At 46.1% G+C, this 21,630-nt stretch overlaps 1 protein-coding gene across 1 annotated transcript in view; it reads right to left on the bottom strand.

The window, feature by feature from the left end:
• LOC144686008 (glutamate receptor 1-like) overlaps positions 1 to 21,630 on the bottom strand; it is a 245,409-nt gene that overhangs the window by 109,185 nt on the left and 114,594 nt on the right. The window contains exons 6-11 of the mRNA XM_078551125.1: positions 21,296 to 21,457; positions 19,880 to 20,047; positions 19,087 to 19,191; positions 17,766 to 17,876; positions 10,224 to 10,430; positions 5,422 to 5,792 (exon numbers count right to left, since the gene is read on the bottom strand). Coding sequence (XP_078407251.1) covers positions 5,422 to 5,792; positions 10,224 to 10,430; positions 17,766 to 17,876; positions 19,087 to 19,191; positions 19,880 to 20,047; positions 21,296 to 21,457 — 1,124 coding nt within the window. The remainder of the gene's footprint in view (positions 1 to 5,421; positions 5,793 to 10,223; positions 10,431 to 17,765; positions 17,877 to 19,086; positions 19,192 to 19,879; positions 20,048 to 21,295; positions 21,458 to 21,630) is intronic.

Consider the following 21,630-nt stretch of genomic DNA (forward strand, 5'->3'; position numbering starts at 1 on the left):
TTTGTAGTATACATGAATGATTTGGAGGAAAATGTAACCGGGCTAATTAGTAAGTTTGCAGACGACGCTAAGGTTGGAGGAGTTGCAGATAGTGAAGAGGATTGTCAAAGGATACAACGAGATATAGATCGGTTGGAGACTTGGGCGGAGAAATGGCAGATAGAGTTTAATCCAGACAAATGCGAGGTAATGCATTTTGGAAGGTCTAATACAGGCAGGAATTATACAGTAAATGGCAGAACCCTTAAGTGTACTGACGGGCAAAGGGATCTGGGTGTACAGGTCCACAGGTCACTGAAAGTGGCAACGCAGGTGGATAAGGTAGTCAGGAAGGCATATGGCATGCTTGCCTTCATTGGCAGGGGTATTGAGTATAAATGCTGGGAAGTCATGCTGCAGCTGTATAGAACCTTGGTTAGGCCACACTTGGAATATTGCGTGCAATTCTGGTCACCACATTACCAGAAGGATATGGAGGCGTTGGAGAGGGTGCAGAGGAGGTTTACCAGGATGCTGCCTGGTCTGGAGGTTATTAGCTATGAGGAGAGGTTGGAGAAACTCGGATTGTTCTCACTAGAGCGACAGAGATTGAGGGGCGACTTGATAGAAGTTTACAAAATTGAATGGCATGGACAGAGTGGATAGTCAGAAGCTTTCTCCCAGGGTGGAAGAGTCAATTACTAGGGGACATAGATTTAAGGTGAGAGGAGAAAACTATAGAGGAGATGTGCAGGGCAAGTTTTTTACGCAGAGGGTAGTGAGTGTCTGGAATTCGCTGCCAGAGGAGGTGGTGGAAGCAGGTACGATAGTGGTGTTTAAGAGGCAGCTTGATAAGTACATGAATAGGATGGGAATAGAGGGATACGGACCCCGGAAGTGCAAAATGTTTTAGTTGATGGGCAATATGATCGGTGCAGGCTTGGAGGACCGAAGGGCCTGTTCCTGTGCTGTACTTTTCTTGGTTCTTTGTTCTTTGTTAAATGATGGGTGCTACCAAGCCCAATTTCACATCCTAAATTTCTAACCAAGAGTTCTTTGCAAACCTGGGATCTCTACCACCTGGAAGGACAAAGGCAGCAGATACATGGGAACATCACCACCTGTAGGCTCCCCTCCAAGTCACGTACCATCCTGACTTGGGAAATATATTGCTGTTCCCTCACTGTCGCTGGATCAAAATCCTGGAATTCCCTCCCTAACAGCACTGTGGGTGTACCTACATCACATGGATTGCAGCGGTTCAAGAAGGCAGCTCATCATCACCTTCTCAAGGGCAGTTAGAGATGGGCAATAAATGCTGGGCTAGCCAGAGATGTGCATGTACCATGAAAGAATAAAGTAATAGATTTAATACTTTCACTATCTTATCTAGGCCGCTCTGCCTGGACCTGTCAAGTTACTTGTTTCAGAGTTGCTGTTCCTGATCCTCAGCCATTGATCTGCTATCATCTTTTTTTGAATCTTTCTTCACCTTTCCAAATGTCTCTATTTTTGGTCTTATTAACTTGCATTGCTACTTTTAGTGATGGAAGGTCTTTAACTCCCATTCCAGCTTAAAGACATTCCGAATGCTGTGATCCTGCTCATCAACACACTTTTTTAAACCATTGGGAGGCCTTCAAAGAGGAGACAGTTTATGGACATAGTAGACACATTCCTCTTCAGGGCAAAGAAGAGCATTCAAAGGCACAGCTTCCTGGATAACTAAGGATATAGAGGTTGAAAAGAAACAGAGTAAGGAGGATGACAATAAATGTAAAGTCCACCAACTAGTAGGGACCAAGTTGAAAATAGAAAGTACAGAGGAGGTCTAAAAAATCTAAATAACAGAGGCAAAGGAACTTGTCCAGACAATATATACTGTGGCAACAAGAGCCAATAAGGAGCTGGGGATTTTGCCATGAGTAACACGACTCCTAACTCCCCAAAGCCTGTCCACCATCTAGAAGGCACAGATTAAGAGTATGATGGAATGCTTTCCATTTGCCTGGATGAGTGCAGTGCCAACAACACTCAAGAAGCTCAATATCATCCAGGGCAAAGCAGTCCTCTTGGTTGGCACCCCATCCACCATCTTCAACATTCACTCCCTCGACTACTGACACACAGTGGCAGCAGTATGTACCATCTACAAGATGCACTACAGCAAGCAAGCCTTCTTCGACAGCACCTTCCAAACCCTCTACCACCTAGAAGGAGAAGGGTGGCAAATGTATGGGAGCACCGCCATCTGCAAGTTCCCCCCCAAACCACACATCATGACTTGGAGCTATATCTCCTTCACTGTCGCTGGGTCAAAATCCTGGAACTCCCCCTACCACCCTCCCCCAACAGCACTGTGGGTGTACTAACACCATGCAGACTACAGCAGTTCAAGGAAGCAGCTCACCACCACCTTCTCAAGGGCAATTTGGGGTGGGCAATAAATGCTGGCTTTGCCAGCAAAACCCACATCCTATGGAAGAACCAAAAAAAGAATGAATATGGGAATAGATTAGTATCTAACACAAAAACGAATCCAAAAGTGTTTTATAAACATGTAAATAGTAGAGGGGTGGTCAAAGAAAGGGTAGGATAGATTAGTGACCAAAATGGATGCAGAAGGCATGGCTGAGGTGCTGAATGAGTACTTCATATCAGTCTTCACTAAAGAAGAAGACACTGCCAATGTAGCAGTATAGGAGGAGGTAGTAGAAAAAAAAAAGGATGAAAATAGATGAAGAGGAACAATAAAAGTAGAAAAATTACCAGGTCTTATTGGGGTGCATCCTATCTTACTGCGAGAAGTAAGGGTGGAAATAGTGGAGGCTCTTCCAATCCTCCTTAGATATGGAGGTGGTGCCAGAGGACTGGATGATTGCAAATGTTACATCCCTGTTCAAAAAGGGAAGAGAGTTAAACATAGCAACTACAGGCCAAGAGCTTAACATTAGTGGTAGGGAAACTTTTGGAGACATTACCCAAGACACAATTAATTGGCATTTGGAAAATCATACATTAATAAATGAAACTCAGCATGGCTTTGTTAAAGGTAAATCATGTTTGACTAACTTGGTTGCGTTCTTTGATGAAGTATTGGAGATGGTTGATGAGGGCAGTGTGATTCATGTGTATACGAGCTTTCAAAAGGCGTTTTACAAAGTACCACCTAACAGACTTGTTAACAATATTGAAACCCATAGGATAATAGGGACAGTGGAAAGATAAAAACAAAAAGCTAAAAGCTACTGCGGATGCTGGAAATCCAAAACAAAATAAAAACAGAATTACCTGGAAAAACTCAGCAAGTCTGGCAGCATCGGTGGAGAAGAAATCAGTCAACGTTTCGAGCCCTCATGGCCCTTCAGCAGACAGTGGAAAGCTTGATACAAAATTTGTTAAGGTACAGAGGGCAGAGAGTGGTGGTCAATGGGCGTTTTTCAGACTGGAAGGAATTATACAGCGGTATCTCCAGGGGTCGGTATTAGGACCACTACTCGTTTTGACATAAACGGACTTGGGTATAAAGGGCTTATTTTCAAAGTTTGCAGATGCACAACTCTTGGAAATGCAGTAAACACGGGGGAGGATATTAACAGGCTTCAGGAGGGCATACACAGGAAGGTGAAATGGGCAAACACATGGCAAGTGAAACTTAATGCAGAGAAATGATACATTTTGGAAGGAAAAATGAGGAGAGACAATTTCACCTAAATGGTATAATTTTAAAGGGATGCAGGAACAGAGAGTCCTAGGGCGAAGAGTATGTGCACAAATCTTTGTAAGTGGCAAGCAAGTTGAGGAAGCTGTAAAAAAGCATATGGAATCTGTGACTTCATTAATAGAGGAATTGAGTACAAAAGCGAGTTAGTGAAACTGAGGTTTTATAAAACAGTGGTTAGGCCTGATCTGGAATACTGTGTTTAATTCTAGGAGCCACACTTTAATATGGGCATCAAGGTGCTGAAGCGAAGAGTTATTAGAATGATAACAGGGATGAAGAACTTCAGTATGTGGAGAGACAGGCAAAGCTGTCCTTGTTCTCCTTAGAGCAAAGAAGGTTAAGGGCAGATTTAATAGACATGTCCAAAATCACAAATGGTTTTGACAGAGCAAATAAGGAGAAACTGTTTGCCGTGACAGGAGCTTTGGTAAGCTGAGGACACAAATTTAAAGTAATTGGCAGATGGACCAGAGGCAAAATGAGGAGAAACTTATTTATGCAGCGAGTTATTCTGATCTGGATTTCACTGCCTGAAAGTAGATTCAGCAATAACTTTCAAAAGGAAATTGAATAAACTCTTGAGCAAGAAATATTCGCAGGGTACAGGGAAAGAGAGGGGAAGTGCTTCTAATTCGACACCTCTTTCTAAGAGCCAATCCAGGCACAAAGGGTCAAAAGATCTCCTCCTGTGCTGTATGATTCTGATTCCATGATCCTATGCGTGTACGATACTCTGAAGTTCGCAGACAACGCTAGGCAGAGTGATATTAGAAAGTGCTGGTGCCAACCAGTCAAGAAATGTCAAAAGACAGTTTGGAATTGCTTATAGTTGCGTTATTCATCAGTAATGCTTCTTCCAGGCTAATGAACAAAGCAGCAGCCTTGTTAGACCCACTGAAATCAATGGCAGGAGACTGGGCGCAGTGCAAAACAGGCAGTACATTCTCTCTCTTTCCCATTTCACGTTCCCGACTGAGACCACTTTTCTCCTCATAACTCGGGAGTTGATTTTAACCCTGACTTAGCCCATGGGGGAGGGTGCCGGGAAAGGATCATCCCTCAACCCGATTCACTCTTCGCTTGGAGTTACGGAAAGTCAGATCAGATGCTTGGCCCAATTCCCTGCTGAGGCTAGAATTAACCGCCCCCACCCCCACTCCTTACTACACACACACACACATACACTATTGCAAGATCAGCCACCAATCATCAAAGGCCATGCACAAGATGATTGCTTTACAATCTGAGCCACTCACATGCCTTGCAACGACATAGTAACCTGCTCTCACTTTGACTCAAATTCAAGACTGCCAATAATGATAATTGTTTTGTTTTGAAATGCTTAGTTATTTATATACACGTTAACCGTGGACCGTAAAATGGGTATATGCAGCAAAAACACGGTAGCCCTCCAAGCGGACTGTGTGCCCTACACTAACTCTATGCATTTTACGGTCTCGGAATGGTGTATATAATGTTTTCTGGAAATAGATCAGCGATCGTACAAGTACATCGCTCTTCCATTTCCACTCCTGATAGAAAAACAGGGTCTTTTTTTAATTGAAATCCTTTATCTCCTTTTGGACCAGAGATTTTTTTTTTTTTGGAATAAAAAGAGAATAAAAAGGGTCTATTAAAAAAAAGCGAATAGAGATATATGCACCATGGCATCAGATTGGGACCGAAAATGCACAAAGGTGAAGGTTTAAAAGACCAACCTTGGCGAAATATCGCATCCTTGCTGCATAAAGGCGCCCAGAGAGAACCAGAGACTGTTAAATATTCCAAACTCGTTGGTCTGGTCGAGACTTTGGGTATCGGGTCCGTCTTCGTACTCCTCCGTTTGCCACTCATAGGGGCTGAATCTGCTAACCAGGAACAGGACCACACTCACGCCAATGTAGGCAAACACAATGCACATCCAGATCTCATACGCCAAGGGGTCCAGGAAGGAGAAGACCCCCGGCTTGGACTTCTGGGGTTTTTTAATCATGATGGAGATCCCCAAACTCATGAAAGGTTTGGAAAAGTCAATGACCTCCTCCCGCACCAAGGTGATGGTCAATGGGGCCACTGCGATATCGGCTTTCTGAAAGACAAAATGTGTCAGAATTAACAGTCATTTCACTGCCCGTATACTCATTCACTTACACCCTCTGATACCATGTGAAAGCTCTCCGGTATCCTGGCCAACATCCGTTCTTCAATAAACAAGGTCAAGCAAACCAAATGATCCGGCTGTTTATTGCATTGCCTTTTGTTGGATCTTGCTGTGCACGCATTGGCTACATTAATGAATACACTTGAAAAGTACTTAATTGGCTGTGGTGCAATTTGGGATGATGTGAGGCTGTGAAAGGCACCACAGAAATGCAAGTTCTTCTTTCTATTTGATCTGAGATTTTCCCTGTAGGTAGAGAGAAAGATTCCAGGGAAAACTCCTCTGCTCTTCTTCAGATAGTGTCATGGGACCCTTTACGTCTACCTGAGAAGGCAGATGAGGTTTTGGTTTAAAGTGAAAGGTGACATCTTCAACAATGCGGCACTCCCTCAGTCCTGCTCCCTTACAGTGCAGTGCTCCCCCAGTCCTGCCCCCTGATAGTACAGCACTCCATCAGTTCTGTCCTTTTGAGAAAGCAGCACTCCCTCGGTACTGTCACTTCAACAATACAACATTCCTTCAGTCCTGCCACTTCGACAATGCAGCACTCCCTCAGTACTGTCACTTCGACAATGCAGCACTCCCTCAGTACTGTCACTTCAACAATGCAGCACTCCCTCAGTACTGTCACTTCAACAATACAGCACTCCCTCAGTACTGTCACTTCGACAATGCAGCACTCCCTCAGTACTGTCACTTCAACAATGCAGCACTCCCTCAGTACTGTCACTTCAACAATGCAGCACTCCCTCAGTACTGTCACTTCAACAATGCAGCACTCCCTCAGTACTGTCACTTCAACAATGCAGCACTCCCTCAGTACTGCCACTTTGACAATGCAGCACTCCCTCAGTACTGTCACTTCAACAATGCAGCACTCCCTCAGTACTGTCACTTCAACAATGCAGCACTCCCTCAGTACTGTCACTTCAACAATGCAGCACTCCCTCAGTACTGTCACTTCAACAATGCAGCACTCCCTCAGTACTGTCACTTCAACAATGCAGCACTCCCTCAGTACTGTCACTTCGACAATGCAGCACTCCCTCAGTACTGCCACTTTGACAATGCAGCACTCCCTCAGTACTGCCACTTCAACAATGCAGCACTCCCTCAGTACTGCCACTTCAACAATGCAGCACTCCCTCAGTACTGTCACTTCAACAATGCAGCATTCCCTCAGTACTGTCACTTCGACAATACAGCACTCCCTCAGTACTGTCACTTCGACAATGCAGCACTCCCTCAGTACTGCCACTTTGACAATGCAGCACTCCCTCAGTACTGCCACTTCAACAATGCAGCACTCCCTCAGTACTGCCACTTCAACAATGCAGCACTCCCTCAGTACTGTCACTTCAACAATGCAGCATTCCCTCAGTACTGTCACTTCGACAATCCAGCACTCCCTCAGTACTGTCACTTCGACAATGCAGCACTCCCTCAGTACTGTCACTTCAACAATGCAGCACTCCCTCAGTACTGTCACTTCAACAATACAGCACTCCCTCAGTACTGTCACTTCAACAATACAGCACTCCCTCAGTACTGTCACTTCAACAATGCAGCACTCCCTCAGTACTGTCACTTCGACAATACAGCACTCCCTCAGTACTGCCACTTCAACAATGCAGCACTCCCTCAGTACTGCCACTTCGACAATACAGCACTCCCTCAGTACTGTCACTTCAACAATGCAGCACTCCCTCAGTACTGTCACTTCAACAATGCAGCACTCCCTCAGTACTGTCACTTCAACAATGCAGCACTCCCTCAGTACTGTCACTTCGACAATACAGCACTCCCTCAGTACTGTCACTTAGACAATACAGCACTCCCTCAGTACTGTCACTTCAACAATGCAGCACTCCCTCAGTACTGCCACTTCGACAATGCAGCACTCCCTCAGTACTGTCACTTCGACAATGCAGCACTCCCTCAGTACTGTCACTTCGACAATACAGCACTCCCTCAGTACTGTCACTTCAACAATGCAGCACTCCCTCAGTACTGTCACTTCAACAATGCAGCACTCCCTCAGTAATGTCACTTCAACAATGCAGCACTCCCTCAGTACTGTCACTTCAACAATGCAGCACTCCCTCAGTACTGTCACTTCAACAATGCAGCACTCCCTCAGTACTGTCACTTCAACAATGCAGCACTCCCTCAGTACTGTCACTTCAACAATGCAGCACTCCCTCAGTACTGCCACTTCGACAATGCAGCACTCCCTCAAGTCTCAAGTGCTAATATTGCCCCACGTGTGCATAGACTGGTATTAGACAAGGGGGCAAATTTCATACATTTCTGGGATGGTGGCACCCCTGGATAGGCTGGCACTTACCATCCATCCCTTGTATAACTGAGTGATTCACTCAACCACTTCGGAGGGAAGTAAAGAGCCAATCACTACAGTACCAATGTTAAATGGTGGTTGGAATGTAGCCTTAGAACTCAAGACAGATGGAGAGAAAATTGGTAGCCAAAGGTTGTTGCTTTTGTTAGTGATGGACTAAATAGTGTCAACACATTAGAATAAAGGTTGTTGAGTTTATTAGTAATACAATAAATAACGTCACAACATTGTGACTGGGTCTTTTTGCTTGAAGTTACATTTCGTGTGAGGCATGTTAAATGGCTGTACGCTCACCCTGCCTAAACATCCAGAAATCACTGCTTTACACTGAGCTTCCTCTGTATAATGGGCTCCCTCTGTATACAGGGCTGTGTGTACACTGGGCTCTTTCTGCACATGTGATGTCAGCTGTGGCTCAGCTGGTACTCACCTCTGAGTCAATGATTCAGGTCCCACTCCAGAGCTCCAGCACAAAAATTAATGATGTAAAGGAACCCATGGCAGTATTGTGAAGAAGAGCAGGGGAGGTCTCCCTCATGTCCTGGCCAATATTTATCTTGCAATCAGCATCATGATAAGAGATTATCTGGTCATTATTACATTGCTGTTTGTGTGAGTATGCTGTGTGCAAATTGGCTGCCACGTTTCCTACACTTCAAAAGTATTTCAATGGCTGTAAAGTGCTTTGAGACATCTGGCAGTCATGAAAAAAGTTATATAAGCTGCACACTGGGCTCCCTCTGTACACTGGGCTCTCTCTGTACACTGGGGCTCCCTCTGTACACTGGGCTCTCTTTCAGTATACTGGGCTCTCTTTCAGTACACAGGGCTGTCTTGCTGCACACACTGGGGTCCTAATCCTGCACCTGGTCTTCTCAATAAAAATGAAAGTGCACTTCTACACCTGAAACAAAGCAAACCCAGACGAGAAGGAATAAAAACTGGAAATGCTGGAAGAACGCAGCAGGCCTGGCAGTACCTCCGGAGAGAGAAACAGGATTAACGTTTCAAGTCTGTATGACTCTTCTTTAGAGCTCCTGCCTCTTTCTGAACTTGCTGCACTCTGTTCTCTTGGATCCAACCCTGACTTTGTTATTGTGGTAAAGTGGAGCACCATATACCTTTAAGAGAATGCAAGTGGACTAACCATGTGACAGCACTGACCAATCACTGTACAGCACAGGCTACTGGTTAACGGTAAGTCTAGAGCTGGAGGCGGTTGTGGGAGCCCATGCAAGGTTTTTGTGCTCTGCCTTCTGTTGCATTAAACAATCACAGTTTGTTCTTATGTCAGTCTCCATTATTGATGGCAAGCATCAACTAACAAGTGTATATGAAGGTGTGTAATTTGAGTTTACTTGACTAGTGAACTCATAGAATCAAGACATAAGTTATCAAACCTGCTGACAAGGGTGGTGCTATTGTTGTCTGGTGTACTGACCTCTACCTCGCAGAGGCTGAGTGCCAACTCTCAAACACTTCCTCCTACCTCCCCCTGGACTATGACCCCACCACTGTATATCAAGCCATTGTTGCCAGGACTATCACTGACCTAACCTCCTCTGGAGGTCTACCCTCCACAGCCTCTAACCTCACAGTCCCCCAACCCCATACAGCCCTCTTCTACCTCCTTCCCAAAATCTACATACAGGACTGCCCTGGTAGACCCATTGTTTCAACCAGTCCTTGTCCCACTGGACTTATTTCTTCTCATCTTGACTCTATTTTCTCTCCCTTTGTCCAGGCTAGAAGAAAGCTACCTTTTTTGTCAGTGATATTTTATCATTCATCCCAAAACTGAAGTCAGCCCCACAGAGATTTCCCAGGGACTGTGCTCAGCACTACTGTAAATGTATTTCTGTAGACCGTCTCTGTTTTTAGAGGCCATTGAATGTTTCACTAAAAGCCAACCATATACCACACAGGACCTTGCACGACTAGCCCGAGTATGGTACACAACGCAGACCCACACCAATCAATGAAACAGGCACGAGACTCACTGAATACACGAGCTCTCCGACCATGCCATTCCACACTTTAGAGTCTGGATCCCTTGCTCCGTATTTTCCGTCTGCCACGATTGCAAGCTTGTACTTGAAGCCGACGTGTTTGGCGATCTCTGCTGCCAGCTCCACACAGTAACCCTCGTATTTATCATTGCCCTCTAGCTGATCGTGATTCTTCTTCAGCATCACATAAGGGGGTTCCTGCGGACACAAACCATGCGGTCAACAGGGCATCACCTTGGCCTTTCAACCATTCCCAGTTCATCCAACACCGTCTTTAGGGAAGGAAATCTGCCATCCTTACCCGGTTTGGTCTGCATGTGATTCCAGACCCACAGCACTGTGGTTGACTCTTAATTGCCCTCTGAAATGGCCTAGCAAGCCACTCAGCTCAAGGGCAATTAGGGGTGGGCAATAAATGCTGGCCTTGCCAGTGACGCCCACATCCCGTGAAAAAAAATAAAGGAAAAAACACTCCCACTTCCCCAGTTTGCTCTCATATATGTAGAGCTGTTGACCCAAATGGTGTATTTTATTTTTAGTCGTTCATGGGATGTGGGCGTCGGTGGCTAGACCTGCATTTATTGCCCCTCCCTAATTGCCCTTGACAAGGTGGTGGTGAGCCGCCTTCTTGAACCACTGCAGTCCATGTGATGTAAACATACCCACAGCACTGTTAGGGAAGAAGCTCCAGGATTTTGATCCAGCGACAGTGAAGGAACGGTGATATAGTTCCAATATGTATAGTGTGGAGCCTAGACTGTGAGCCATCACTGGGGGCTTTACAGCTATGCCCCAAGCTGTCATATGCAGGATCCAGCAGGAGTCCTGGGGTGGAGTGTCCCAACTCAGAATAATGAAATCCAGGATTTCAATGTTCAGGGCTACATGAAAAAGGAAGGAGATTGGCACTAAGTTAAAATGCTCAGAGGGCTGGTGCAGACTTGATGGGCCAAATGGCCTCCTTCTACACTGTAACAATTCTGTGATTCTGTGGGATCAAATCTGCTGTGTGTGGAATGGGCGTCCACATTCACCCAGCCACAGACTGCTACAAACCAATCAATTATTTTAAGATCAATGGGAAAGTAAGCTGTGCGGAGGATATAAAGAGGTTGCACAGAGATTATAGACCAGTTAAGCAATTGGGTAAGAAGGGGACTGATGGAGCATAATGTGAGAAAGTGTGAAATGATCTACTTTGGTCAGAAGAATGAAAAAAAGAACATTTTTTAAAATGGTGAGCAACTGGGAAATATTGATATTTTGGAAGGATTTGGGAGTTTTTGTGTATAAATCACTGAAAGTTAATATGCAGGTAAAGCAAAAAATTAGGAAGGCAAATGGTATGTTGGTCTTAATTGCAAGGAAGTTAAAGCATAAGCGCAAGGAAGTATTTCTGTAATTATATAGGGCTTTGGTTTGACCACACCTGGGGTACTGTGTACAGTTTTGGTCCCCTTACCTAAGAAATGAAGGAAGAAAGTTCACTAGATTGATTCCTGGGATGAGGGGACTGTCCTTTTAGGAGAGTTTGAGTAGAATGGGCCTATTCACTCTGGAGTTTAGAAGAATGGGAGACGATTTCAATATAGCACAAAAAATTCTCAGAGGATGTAGATCCTCAAAAATTGTTTTTCCTGCAGAGCCTAAAACTAGGAGATACAGCCTCACGATAAGAGGTTGGCCATTCAGGACTGAGGTGAGAAATTTCTTCACTAAGAGGGTTGTAAATCCTTGGAATTCTCGGCTCGGAGGGCAATGGACACCCAGTTCTTGTCTGTGCAAGGCTTAGATGGCTAGAGTTTTGGACACCAAGGAAATCAAGGGACAGAGGGATAAAATGGGAAAGTGGAGTTGAAGTAGAAGTTCAACCAAGATCTTATTGAATGGTAGAGCAGGCTGAAGGGGCCATCTGATCGATTCCTGCTCCTATCTATTTTGTTCCTGTGATTGAATTATTTGCTATCATGTTCTCCAGTCTCCACTAACACTGAAAGTGAAACCTTTAACCTAATCCCTCAGTAGACATTTCTTGTTATTTATCAAGTGTCTTTACTTTTCACAGCTTAACCTGTTTCTTTCATTGATATCTCCCATTGATGGAACTCATGCTACGGGGCACAGATCCTGAATGGTTTCATTCACATCAGTGGCTACAAGCAAACAGTGACTAGGCTGTGCTATCCTTGCTCCCAGGGTAGGTGAGGCTGGGTGTGAGGTCATGACTCCCAGGACTTGCTACAATACACCTGAGATTCCCACACCATAAACTATTTGTGTTGGTCTCAGACCTTTGTGAGGTCAGCAGATCTGAGTTATATCGCCAGGTGCTTAATTGTATTTTGTTAGAGACAGTGTTAGTCTCCCATGGAAATAAAAAGCTTGACTCTCCGCTTCTAAAACCTGTGCTTCAATTTTGATGTTGCCTGAAAGGGTTGTTAGTTCTATCTTAACCTGAGAGCAATGAATTGAAACTGGAGATTTTCTGATTATTTGTTGATGTGATCTGTTCAAATGGATTTCATGCTAGACTTCAGTTATTCAGCAACAGCTTAACCTGTTTCTTTCGTTGATATCTCCCGTTGACGGAACTCATGCTACGGGGCACAGATCCTGAATGGTTTCATTCACATCAGTGGCTACAAGCAAACAGTGACTAGGCTGTGCTATCCTTGCTCCCAGGGTAGGTGAGGCTGGGTGTGAGGTCATGACTCCCAGGACTTGCTACAATACACCTGAGATTCCCACACCATAAACTATTTGTGTTGGTCTCAGACCTTTGTGAGGTCAGCAGATCTGAGTTATACCGCCAGGTGCTTAATTGTATTTTGTTAGAGACAGTGTTAGTCTCCCATGGAAATAAAGAGCTTGACTCTCCGCTTCTAAAACCTGTGCTTCAATTTTGATGTTGCCTGAAAGGGTTGTTAGTTCTATCCTAACCTGAGAGCAATGAATTGAAACTGGAGATTTTCTGATTATTTGTTGATGTGATCTGTTCAAATGGATTTCATGCTAGACTTCAGTTATTCAGCAACAGATGTGCATCTCAACCATAACAATAGTCTGCATTTATTTGGCATCTTTACACCAGTAAAACGTCCTAAGCTTCTTGTCAGGAGTATTATCAAACAAAATTTGATACCAAGCCATATAAGAAGATATTGGGACAGGTGATCATAATCTTGGCCAAAGAGGTAGGTTTTTTAAAATTCATTCACTGGATGTGGGCTTCGCTGATTGGGCCAGTGTTTATTGCCTATCCCTAGTTGCCCTTGAGAAGGTGGTGGTGAGCTGCCTTTTTGAACCGCTGCAGTCCACGTGGTGTAGGTACACCCACAGTGCTGTTAGGAAGGGAGTTCCAGGATTTTGACCCAGTGACAGTGAAGGAACGGCGATATGTTTCCAAGTCAGGATGGTGAGTGACTTGAAGGGGAACTTCCAGGTGGTGGTGTTCCCATCTATCTGCTGCCCTTGTTCTTCTAGATGGCAGTGGTCATGTGTTTGGAAGGTGCTGTCTAAGGAGCCTTGGTGAATTCCTGCAATGCATCTTGTAGATGGTACACACTGCTGCTGCTATGCATCAGTGGTGGAGGGAGTGAATGTTTGTGGATGTGGAGCCAATCAAGCAGGCTGCTTTATCCTGGACTGTGTGAAGCTTCTTGAGTGTTGTGGGAGTTGCACTCATCCAGGCAAGTAGAGAGTATTCCATCACACTCCTGAATTGTGCCTTGCGGATGGTGGACAGGCTTTGGGGAGTCAGGAGGTGAGTTATTCACACAGGGTTCCTAGCCTCTGACCTGCTCTTGTAGCCACAGTATTTATATAGCTAGTCCAGTTCTGTTTCTGGTCAATGGTAACCCCCAGGATGTTGATAGTGGGGGATTCAGTGATGGTAATGCCATTGAACGTCAAGGGGTGATGTTAGATTCTCTTTTCTTGGAGGTGGTCATTGCCTGGCACTTGTGTGGCGCAAATGTTACTTGTCGCTTGTCAAACCAAGCCTGGATATCGTCCAGGTCTTGCTGCATTTGGACATGGACTGATTCAGGATCTGAGGATTGCAAATGGTGCTGAACATTGTGCAAGCATCAGTGAACATCCCACTTCTGACCTTGCGATGGAAGGAAGGTCATTGATGAAGCAGCTGAAGATGGTTGGGCTGAGGATACCACCCTGAGGAACTCCTGCAGTGATGTCCTGGAGCTGAGATGACTGACATCCAACAACCACAACCATCTTCGTTTTTTCCTAGGTATGACTTCAACCAGTGGAGAGCTTGACCCCTGATTCCCATTGACTCCAGTTTTGCTAGGGCCCCTTGATGCCTCACTTGGTCAAATGATGCAGCCTTGATGTCAAGGGCAGTCACTCTCACCTCACATCGGGAGTTCAGCTCTTTTGTCCATGTTTGAACCAAGGCTGTAATGAGGTTAGGATCTGAGTGGCCTTGGTGGATCCCAAACTGGGGGTCGTCAATGAGCAGGTTATTGCTAAGCAAGTGCCACTTGATAGCACTGTTGATGACCCCTTCCATTACTTTACTGATGATGGAGAGTAGGCTGATGGGGCGGTAATTGGCCAGGTTGGATTTATCCTGCTTTTTGTGTACAGGACATACCTGGGCAATTTTCCACATTGCCGAGTAGATGCCTGTGTTGTAGCTGTATTCAAACAGCTTGACTAGTTCTGAAGCACAAGTCTTCAGTGCTATTGCTGGAATATTGTCAGGGCCCATAGCCTTTGCAGTATCCAGTACCTTCAGCTGTTTCTTGACATCACGTAGAGTGAAACGAATTGGCTGAAGGCTGGCATCTGTGATACTGGGGACCTCCGGAGGAGGCCGAGATGGACTCTGCACTTCTGGCTGCAGATTGTTGCAAATGCTTCAACCTTATCTTTTGCACTGATGCACTGGGCTCCTCCATCATTGAGGATGGGGATATTTGTGGAGCCTCCTCCTCCAGTGCGTTGTTTAATTGTCCACCACCATTCACGACTGGATGTAGCAGGACTGCAGAGGAGCATCTTAAATGTGGAGTGAGAGGTAGAGAGGTAGAGGGCCAATGGTGGTGTGACGAAAATGGGAAACGTGGAAGAGGCCAGAATTGGAGAAGCGCCAAAGTTTACAGAGATATGGAGGGGTAAGGTCATGGAGGGATTTTAAAACAAGGACGAGAATATTAAAATCCTGCAAGGCATTGTCGGACAAGAACCAATATACGTCAGCAAGTTGTAAGGCTGTTAGGTGTCTCACTAAGAGGTTTGGAGGCTTGTCTGATTGAAAATAAACCATTTATTGTTAACACACAGATATATACATATCTCCAAGGTACAGCTCTGTCTAGCTGCTATGTTAATGCCTACTTCTCACAGACTCTCGCTACACACAGTCTACCCCCATGTAACTCTCTACATTATAATCTGGGCAGTACTGTTTCCCCAGTCCCACATTAACCCTTACCGAACACACATACTACAGCGAGGAGTTCAGTTTTCATTAAACTGGGTGCAAACAGCAGCTTCTAACAACTCTCACTAGAGGAACAGTCCAAAATGCTAACAACATTCATTGCACCCTTTGGCCAGTACTGCTTCAACTGCCGACCAAATGGGGTTGCTTCTGCACCCGAGACCTTTCAACATACTATGACTGGCACTTTGGAAGGGCTGGATGGAATCATCTGCCATATATATAGTGTGATGCTGAATATAATCATATGTCAATGAGTGATGTAGGTCATGATGTAACAGTGAGATCAGCAGTCATGTGCTAGACATTCAGGAGAGAGGAAGGAACACTGTACGAATGAGACACGTGCCTACTCTGTAACCTGTCTCACATATAGGGCAGAATTTTCTGCCTGTCGGGTGGGCGGGCACGACCCAATCTCCGGCGGGCGGGGAGCTGATCCCCGCCGGAGAAGCGGGCCCTGCCGCCATTTTAAGTGGGCGGGCCAATTAAGGACCGCCCAGCGTGATGCCTGGCAGGAAGTGCTATGCGCTTCCTGTGCGGGCGCGGGGGGGCGGGGGAATTCCCCAAAAGCGACAGTGCGCTCTTTCACGCATGCACACAAAAGAGCGTACATCTCCCTGAGGCTAAGTGCAGTCTCAGGGAGATCGCTGACAGTTCTAAAAACATTAAAAATAGAAGAAAGCAAAATTCCTTAACATGTCCCCCTCATGTGACAATGAGATGGGACACGTTCATAATTAACACTAAAACTTTATTAAACTTTTTAAATCCCTTCATGAAACGTCATCCCGCGTCATTTTATGTGTCGGCGAGGGGGCCCCGCTCCCTGCTCGCCGATGGCAAAATTCAGCCCATAGTGTTAATAAACCAGTCCAAGCAAGGGGGCAATGGGTGAATGGGTCTTGGTGTGTGTTAGGATACAGGAAGCAGAGTTTTGGATGAGCTGAATGTTACAGAGGGTGTAAGGCGGCAGGGGTTCAATGGTTGGCAGAAACCTCATGGGATAACACTTCCATCTGAGATCTATCTCACGAATACTGTCTGATCCTCTGTCACTCCTCTCACCTGTCGCATAGCCTGTAGTCAGGTGGCCCACCTCAGTGCTGTGCTAGTGGTGCTAACTTTATGCACAGGTGGCTCATGTTTTAGGACTGAAACATGTGTCAGAGTCAAGTGCTCTTAAACGGAGAATTTTAAATGATAAAAGGAGTTGATAGGGTCAATACAGAGAAACTACTTCCTCTGGTGTGGAGAATCCAGGACAAGGGGAGGAAATCTTAAAATTAGAGTCAGGACATGCAGCAATGATGGCAGGAAGCAGTTCTTCACACAAAGGACAGAGGAAAACTGGAGATCTCTCCCTCAAAAAGCTGTGGATGCTGGGGATCAATTGAAAACGTTAAATCCGAGATTTATAGATGTTTGAAATGAAAACATTAAATGCTGGAAATACTTAGCAAGTCTGACAGTATCTATGGAGAGAGAGAGAGAGAGACAGAGAGAGTGAGAGAGTTAATATTTCAGGTCAATGACTTTTCAGAAGATCCCATCTGAAACCTTAACTGTTTTTCTCTCTCCACAGACGCTGCCTGACCTGTTGAGTATTTCCAGCATTTTCAGTTTTTACCTTCAGATTTGCAGTATCTGCAGTATTTTGCTATTGTTGTGATAGATTTTTGTTGGGTAAGGGTATTGAGGGTTATAGAACCAAGGCAGGTAAATGGAGTTAGGATACAGATCAGCCATGGGCTCCATGAATGGCAGAACAGACTCAAGTGGCTGAACGGTCTCCTCCTGTTACTATGATCCTCAAAACCTTTGAGAGCTCCCTGCCCTACAGAGAGCTTGTAACGTGTATTGAGGGTACCATAGGAATGAAGGGAGGACATTCAGCCCCTTGAGTCTGTTCTGTTATTGAACGAGATCATGGCTGGTCTCCATCTTATTTCCATCCACCTGCCTTGGCTCCATTTTTGGAAATGTGTGAAGTTGTTTTCATTCCAGTGTTCAGGTCACTCAGGAAGCCAGTGATGAATAACACTCAGAGCTGTAACACTTACTAAGATTGTTGTCACAAAATATGTCCGATTCTGGATGCCACTGGTGTCGTTGCCAATGTGATGGTCCCCTGTTGTTGCGACAAACTTGTCATCTTCATTCCAATAACCAATCTGTAAAATGCAGTATTAATAGAAAGGGTAATGTGACCGGGAGGTAATGTGATTTGAGATTGGCTCATCATTATTCTGTGACGCAAAGCACTAAACTAACATTGCCACAAAACAGGAATAGGGACAGTCAACAAACCTATCACCTTATACCCACCTTCTCAGAATATCCATCAGACCAGCTGCTCACCTCACCTTATCCTCACAAACCTACTCACTTTCACCCCATATCCCTCAACCTAACTTTCTCCACATGTTCCTCAGCCTCATCTACCCACCTCACATATCCCACAAAGCCACCTACCCATCTCACCACATCACTCAACCCCACCTACTCACCTTCACCCAATATCCCACAACCAAACTTGCTCCACAAAAACCTCAACCCCATCTATCCACTTCACCATATCCCTCCAACCCACCTACCCATCTTTCAGCAGATCTTCCAACCCAAACTATATACTTTTGGGGAACTTGTGGACACTTGAATAATGTTTGTGGGGGTTAAGGTGGTTTGGGCTTTACGGGTAGTTGGGGGGGTTACGTATGGTTGGCGGGATAGGCGTGGTTGGGGGGTATGCTTGGTTAGGGGGTACATATGGTTGTTGGGTACACATGATTGCGGGGTATGCATGGGAAAGTACGCATGGTTGTGAGGGAGTACGCGTGGTTGGCGGAATATGCGTGGTTGGGGGGGTAGGCATGGTTGGGGGATATGCATGGTTGGGGGAGTACGTGTGGTGGGGGGAATATGCGTGGTTGGGGGTAGGCGTGGTTGGGGAGGTACACGTGGTTGAGGGGTACGCATAGTTGGGGATATGCGTGGTTGGGGGGTACGCGTGGTTGGGGGAGCACGTGTGGTTGAGGGGTACGCATAGTTGGGGGATATGTGTGGTTGGGGGAAGTACTCGTAGTTGGGGAGGGTAGGCGTGGTTGGGGAGGTATGCGTGGTTGGGAGGGTAGGAGTGGTTGGGGGTATGCCTGGTTGAGGAGTACACATTGCTGGGGGTTAGATGTGGTTGGGGGGTACACAGGGCTGGGGAGAATGCATGGTTGGGGGAGTGCGCGTGATTGAGGAGTACGCGTGGTTGGGGGAATACTCGTAGTTGGGGGAGTACGCTTTGTTGGGGGAGTACTCGTGGTTGGGGGAGTATGTGTGGTTGGGCGGGGTAGTTTGTGAAGTTTGAGGGGCTACTGTGCACTAGGAATTTACCTTTCTAATTCCATCACTTTTCAGCTCCAACACGTTGACCGTGTAGTTGGTCCGATGTCCATATTCATTAAATTGAATGTTTCCAGTCAGCCCGTCACTACGAACCTGCAGTGCAGTCAAACACAAAACAAATTTTATCATGAACAGGGAGCTTTACTCTGTATCTAACCCTGTGCTCTCTCCTGGGTCCGTTTGATGGGTCAGTGTAGAGGGAGCTTTACTCTGTATCTAACCCCGTGCTGTACCTGTTCTGGGAGTGTTTGATGGGACAATGTACAGGGAGTTTTATTCTGTATCTAATCTCATGTTGTATCTACCGTGGGAGTGTTTGATGGGACAGTATAGAGGGAGCTTTAGTTTGTGTCTAACCCCGTGCTGTACCTGTCCTGGGAGTGTTTGATGGGGACAGTGTAGAGGGAGCTTTAGTTTGTGTCTAACCCCGTGTTGTTCCTGCCCTGGGAGTGTTTGATGGGGACAGTGTAGAGAGAGCTTTACTCTGTGTCTAACCCCGTGCTGTACCTGCCCTGGGAGTGTTTGATGGGGACAGTGTAGAGAGAGCTTTACTCTGTGTCTAACCCCGTGCTGTTCCTGCCCTGGGAGTGTTTGATGGGGACAGTGTAGAGGGAGCTTTACTCTGTATCTAACCCCGTGCTATACCTGCCCTGGGAGTGTTTGATGGGAGAATATAGAGGGAGCTTTACTTTGTGTCTAACCCTATGCTGTACCTGCTCTGGGAGTATTTGATGCGACAGTGTCGAGGGATCCCCAGAAGTGCCCAGTTGCAGTGCAGTACCTGCTGTAAAGCTCGTTGAATGTCTATCCCTTGACCCCAAGGTACGGCCGGGTTTGCCAAACAGTCTCCTGCGTTGCCTCTCCGTGAGATGTCGATCCGTGTCTTGCGTAGATATTTGAAGGCTTCCGACAGCACGAGTACTCCATCAAAGGTCATGGCTGATGTGTACTGCAGGAAGGGAAAGGGACATGGAGTGAGAGTTAGCTCCTGTCTGAGAACTGGGACTCGAGAATCTGGACAGTGCTCTGCTGAGGTGTCACAGTGCAAGCGAGAGGCTGACAGGGCGAGAACAGTGAGCTGTTGAAATCTTCAATTGCCTGAAAGGCTCACTCTATCGTCAGGAGTTTATTCTGACAGTGCTACGTGGTGCCAGAGGTGTCAGGCTCTCTCTGCACACCATGGTTCTGGGCAGCAGCTGTCAGTGGGCAGGACGCACTGAGCTACGAATTTACACACAATTACACACAATTAGGAATCACTGCGGGACCCAGAAATGATTAAACTTAAGAGGCATCCTCCACCCACTCCCCTGTCCAATTAAAAACCCACCCGGAGACACTGGCCAGCGATTGGAATTGTCCCCAGAAGGGGAGCCACACTCTATATCTAGTTCTGGGTTTTCCATCTCATCCCTGACTCCGAGGCCCTCCTCCTCCCATCCTTCAGTTCACATTCCTTCACTGGGAACAGTGTTTCCCCATCCCCTTTCCAATAACACTGACAGTGGATTGTGGGCCCGGCACACCTTGCACTGAGAATGCCGCGGAAATACTCAGCCAGGATCTACCCCAGAGCCCTGTGAACGCTCAGTCATTGAGCATGTTCAAGACTGAGACTGACAGGTGTTTACACTGTCGAGTAGGGGATCAAGAGGTGTGGGGTTTGGGCAACAAGTGAAGGAAGAAGTTTGGTTGTATGGCTGGGTACTGCACAAATGCATTTTCCTTTCTAATTCCATCACTTATCAGCTCCAACACATTGACAGTGGAATTGGATCGATGTTCGATATTCGTTAAATTTCCTCTGTCTCCTCTCTAGAGCGAACACATCCTTCCCAGAATGCAGTGGCCAGGACTGTGCGCTGTGGACTAATCAGTGTTTTATATATTGTATTCCCATAACCTGTCTGCTCTTATGCCTTATATGCCTTAGTTAATAAAGGAAAATATCCCATATGCCCTGTAAACCACCTTATCACCTGTCCTGCTACCTTCATCTTAGTGAATCGTGCACTAGGCTGGAGGGGCCAAATGGCCTATGCCTGCTCCTGTTTCCCATGTTCTTATTATCAGTCACTCTGAGTCTCGACCACATTATTCTCACTGAGTAGGGGTGACTCAGAGACTTCATGTTCATGAGGAAAGAAGAATGAATATTGGATGAGAGAGTGAGCAGTAGCGCGCTAAAACCTCCTACCTTCAGTTTATGTCCCTCAACTCCCTGATACTCTTTGCCATCCAGTTTCTTCCAACGCTGCAGGAATTTAGATACTTGAGCACTGTCAGGCCGCACAATCTGAAAGCCAGTCACATTCGCCCCTGCGTACTGGAACTTATCCAGATCCATGTCCAAGAGACCCTTCATACAAATCAAACATAAAGAAGCATATTACCTGCATGTGCCACAGGCAGCCTGGGTCTGTTCAATACTTAAAGGCAACTGAGCTGGGATTCAGGGCTGGTCTCTCGCTGACTGAGCTGGGATTCAGGGCTGGTCTCTCGCTGACTGAGCTGGGATTCAGGGCTGGTCTC

Source organism: Cetorhinus maximus, chromosome 10 (assembly GCF_964194155.1).
Source record: "Cetorhinus maximus chromosome 10, sCetMax3.hap1.1, whole genome shotgun sequence".
NCBI lineage: Eukaryota > Metazoa > Chordata > Chondrichthyes > Lamniformes > Cetorhinidae > Cetorhinus > Cetorhinus maximus.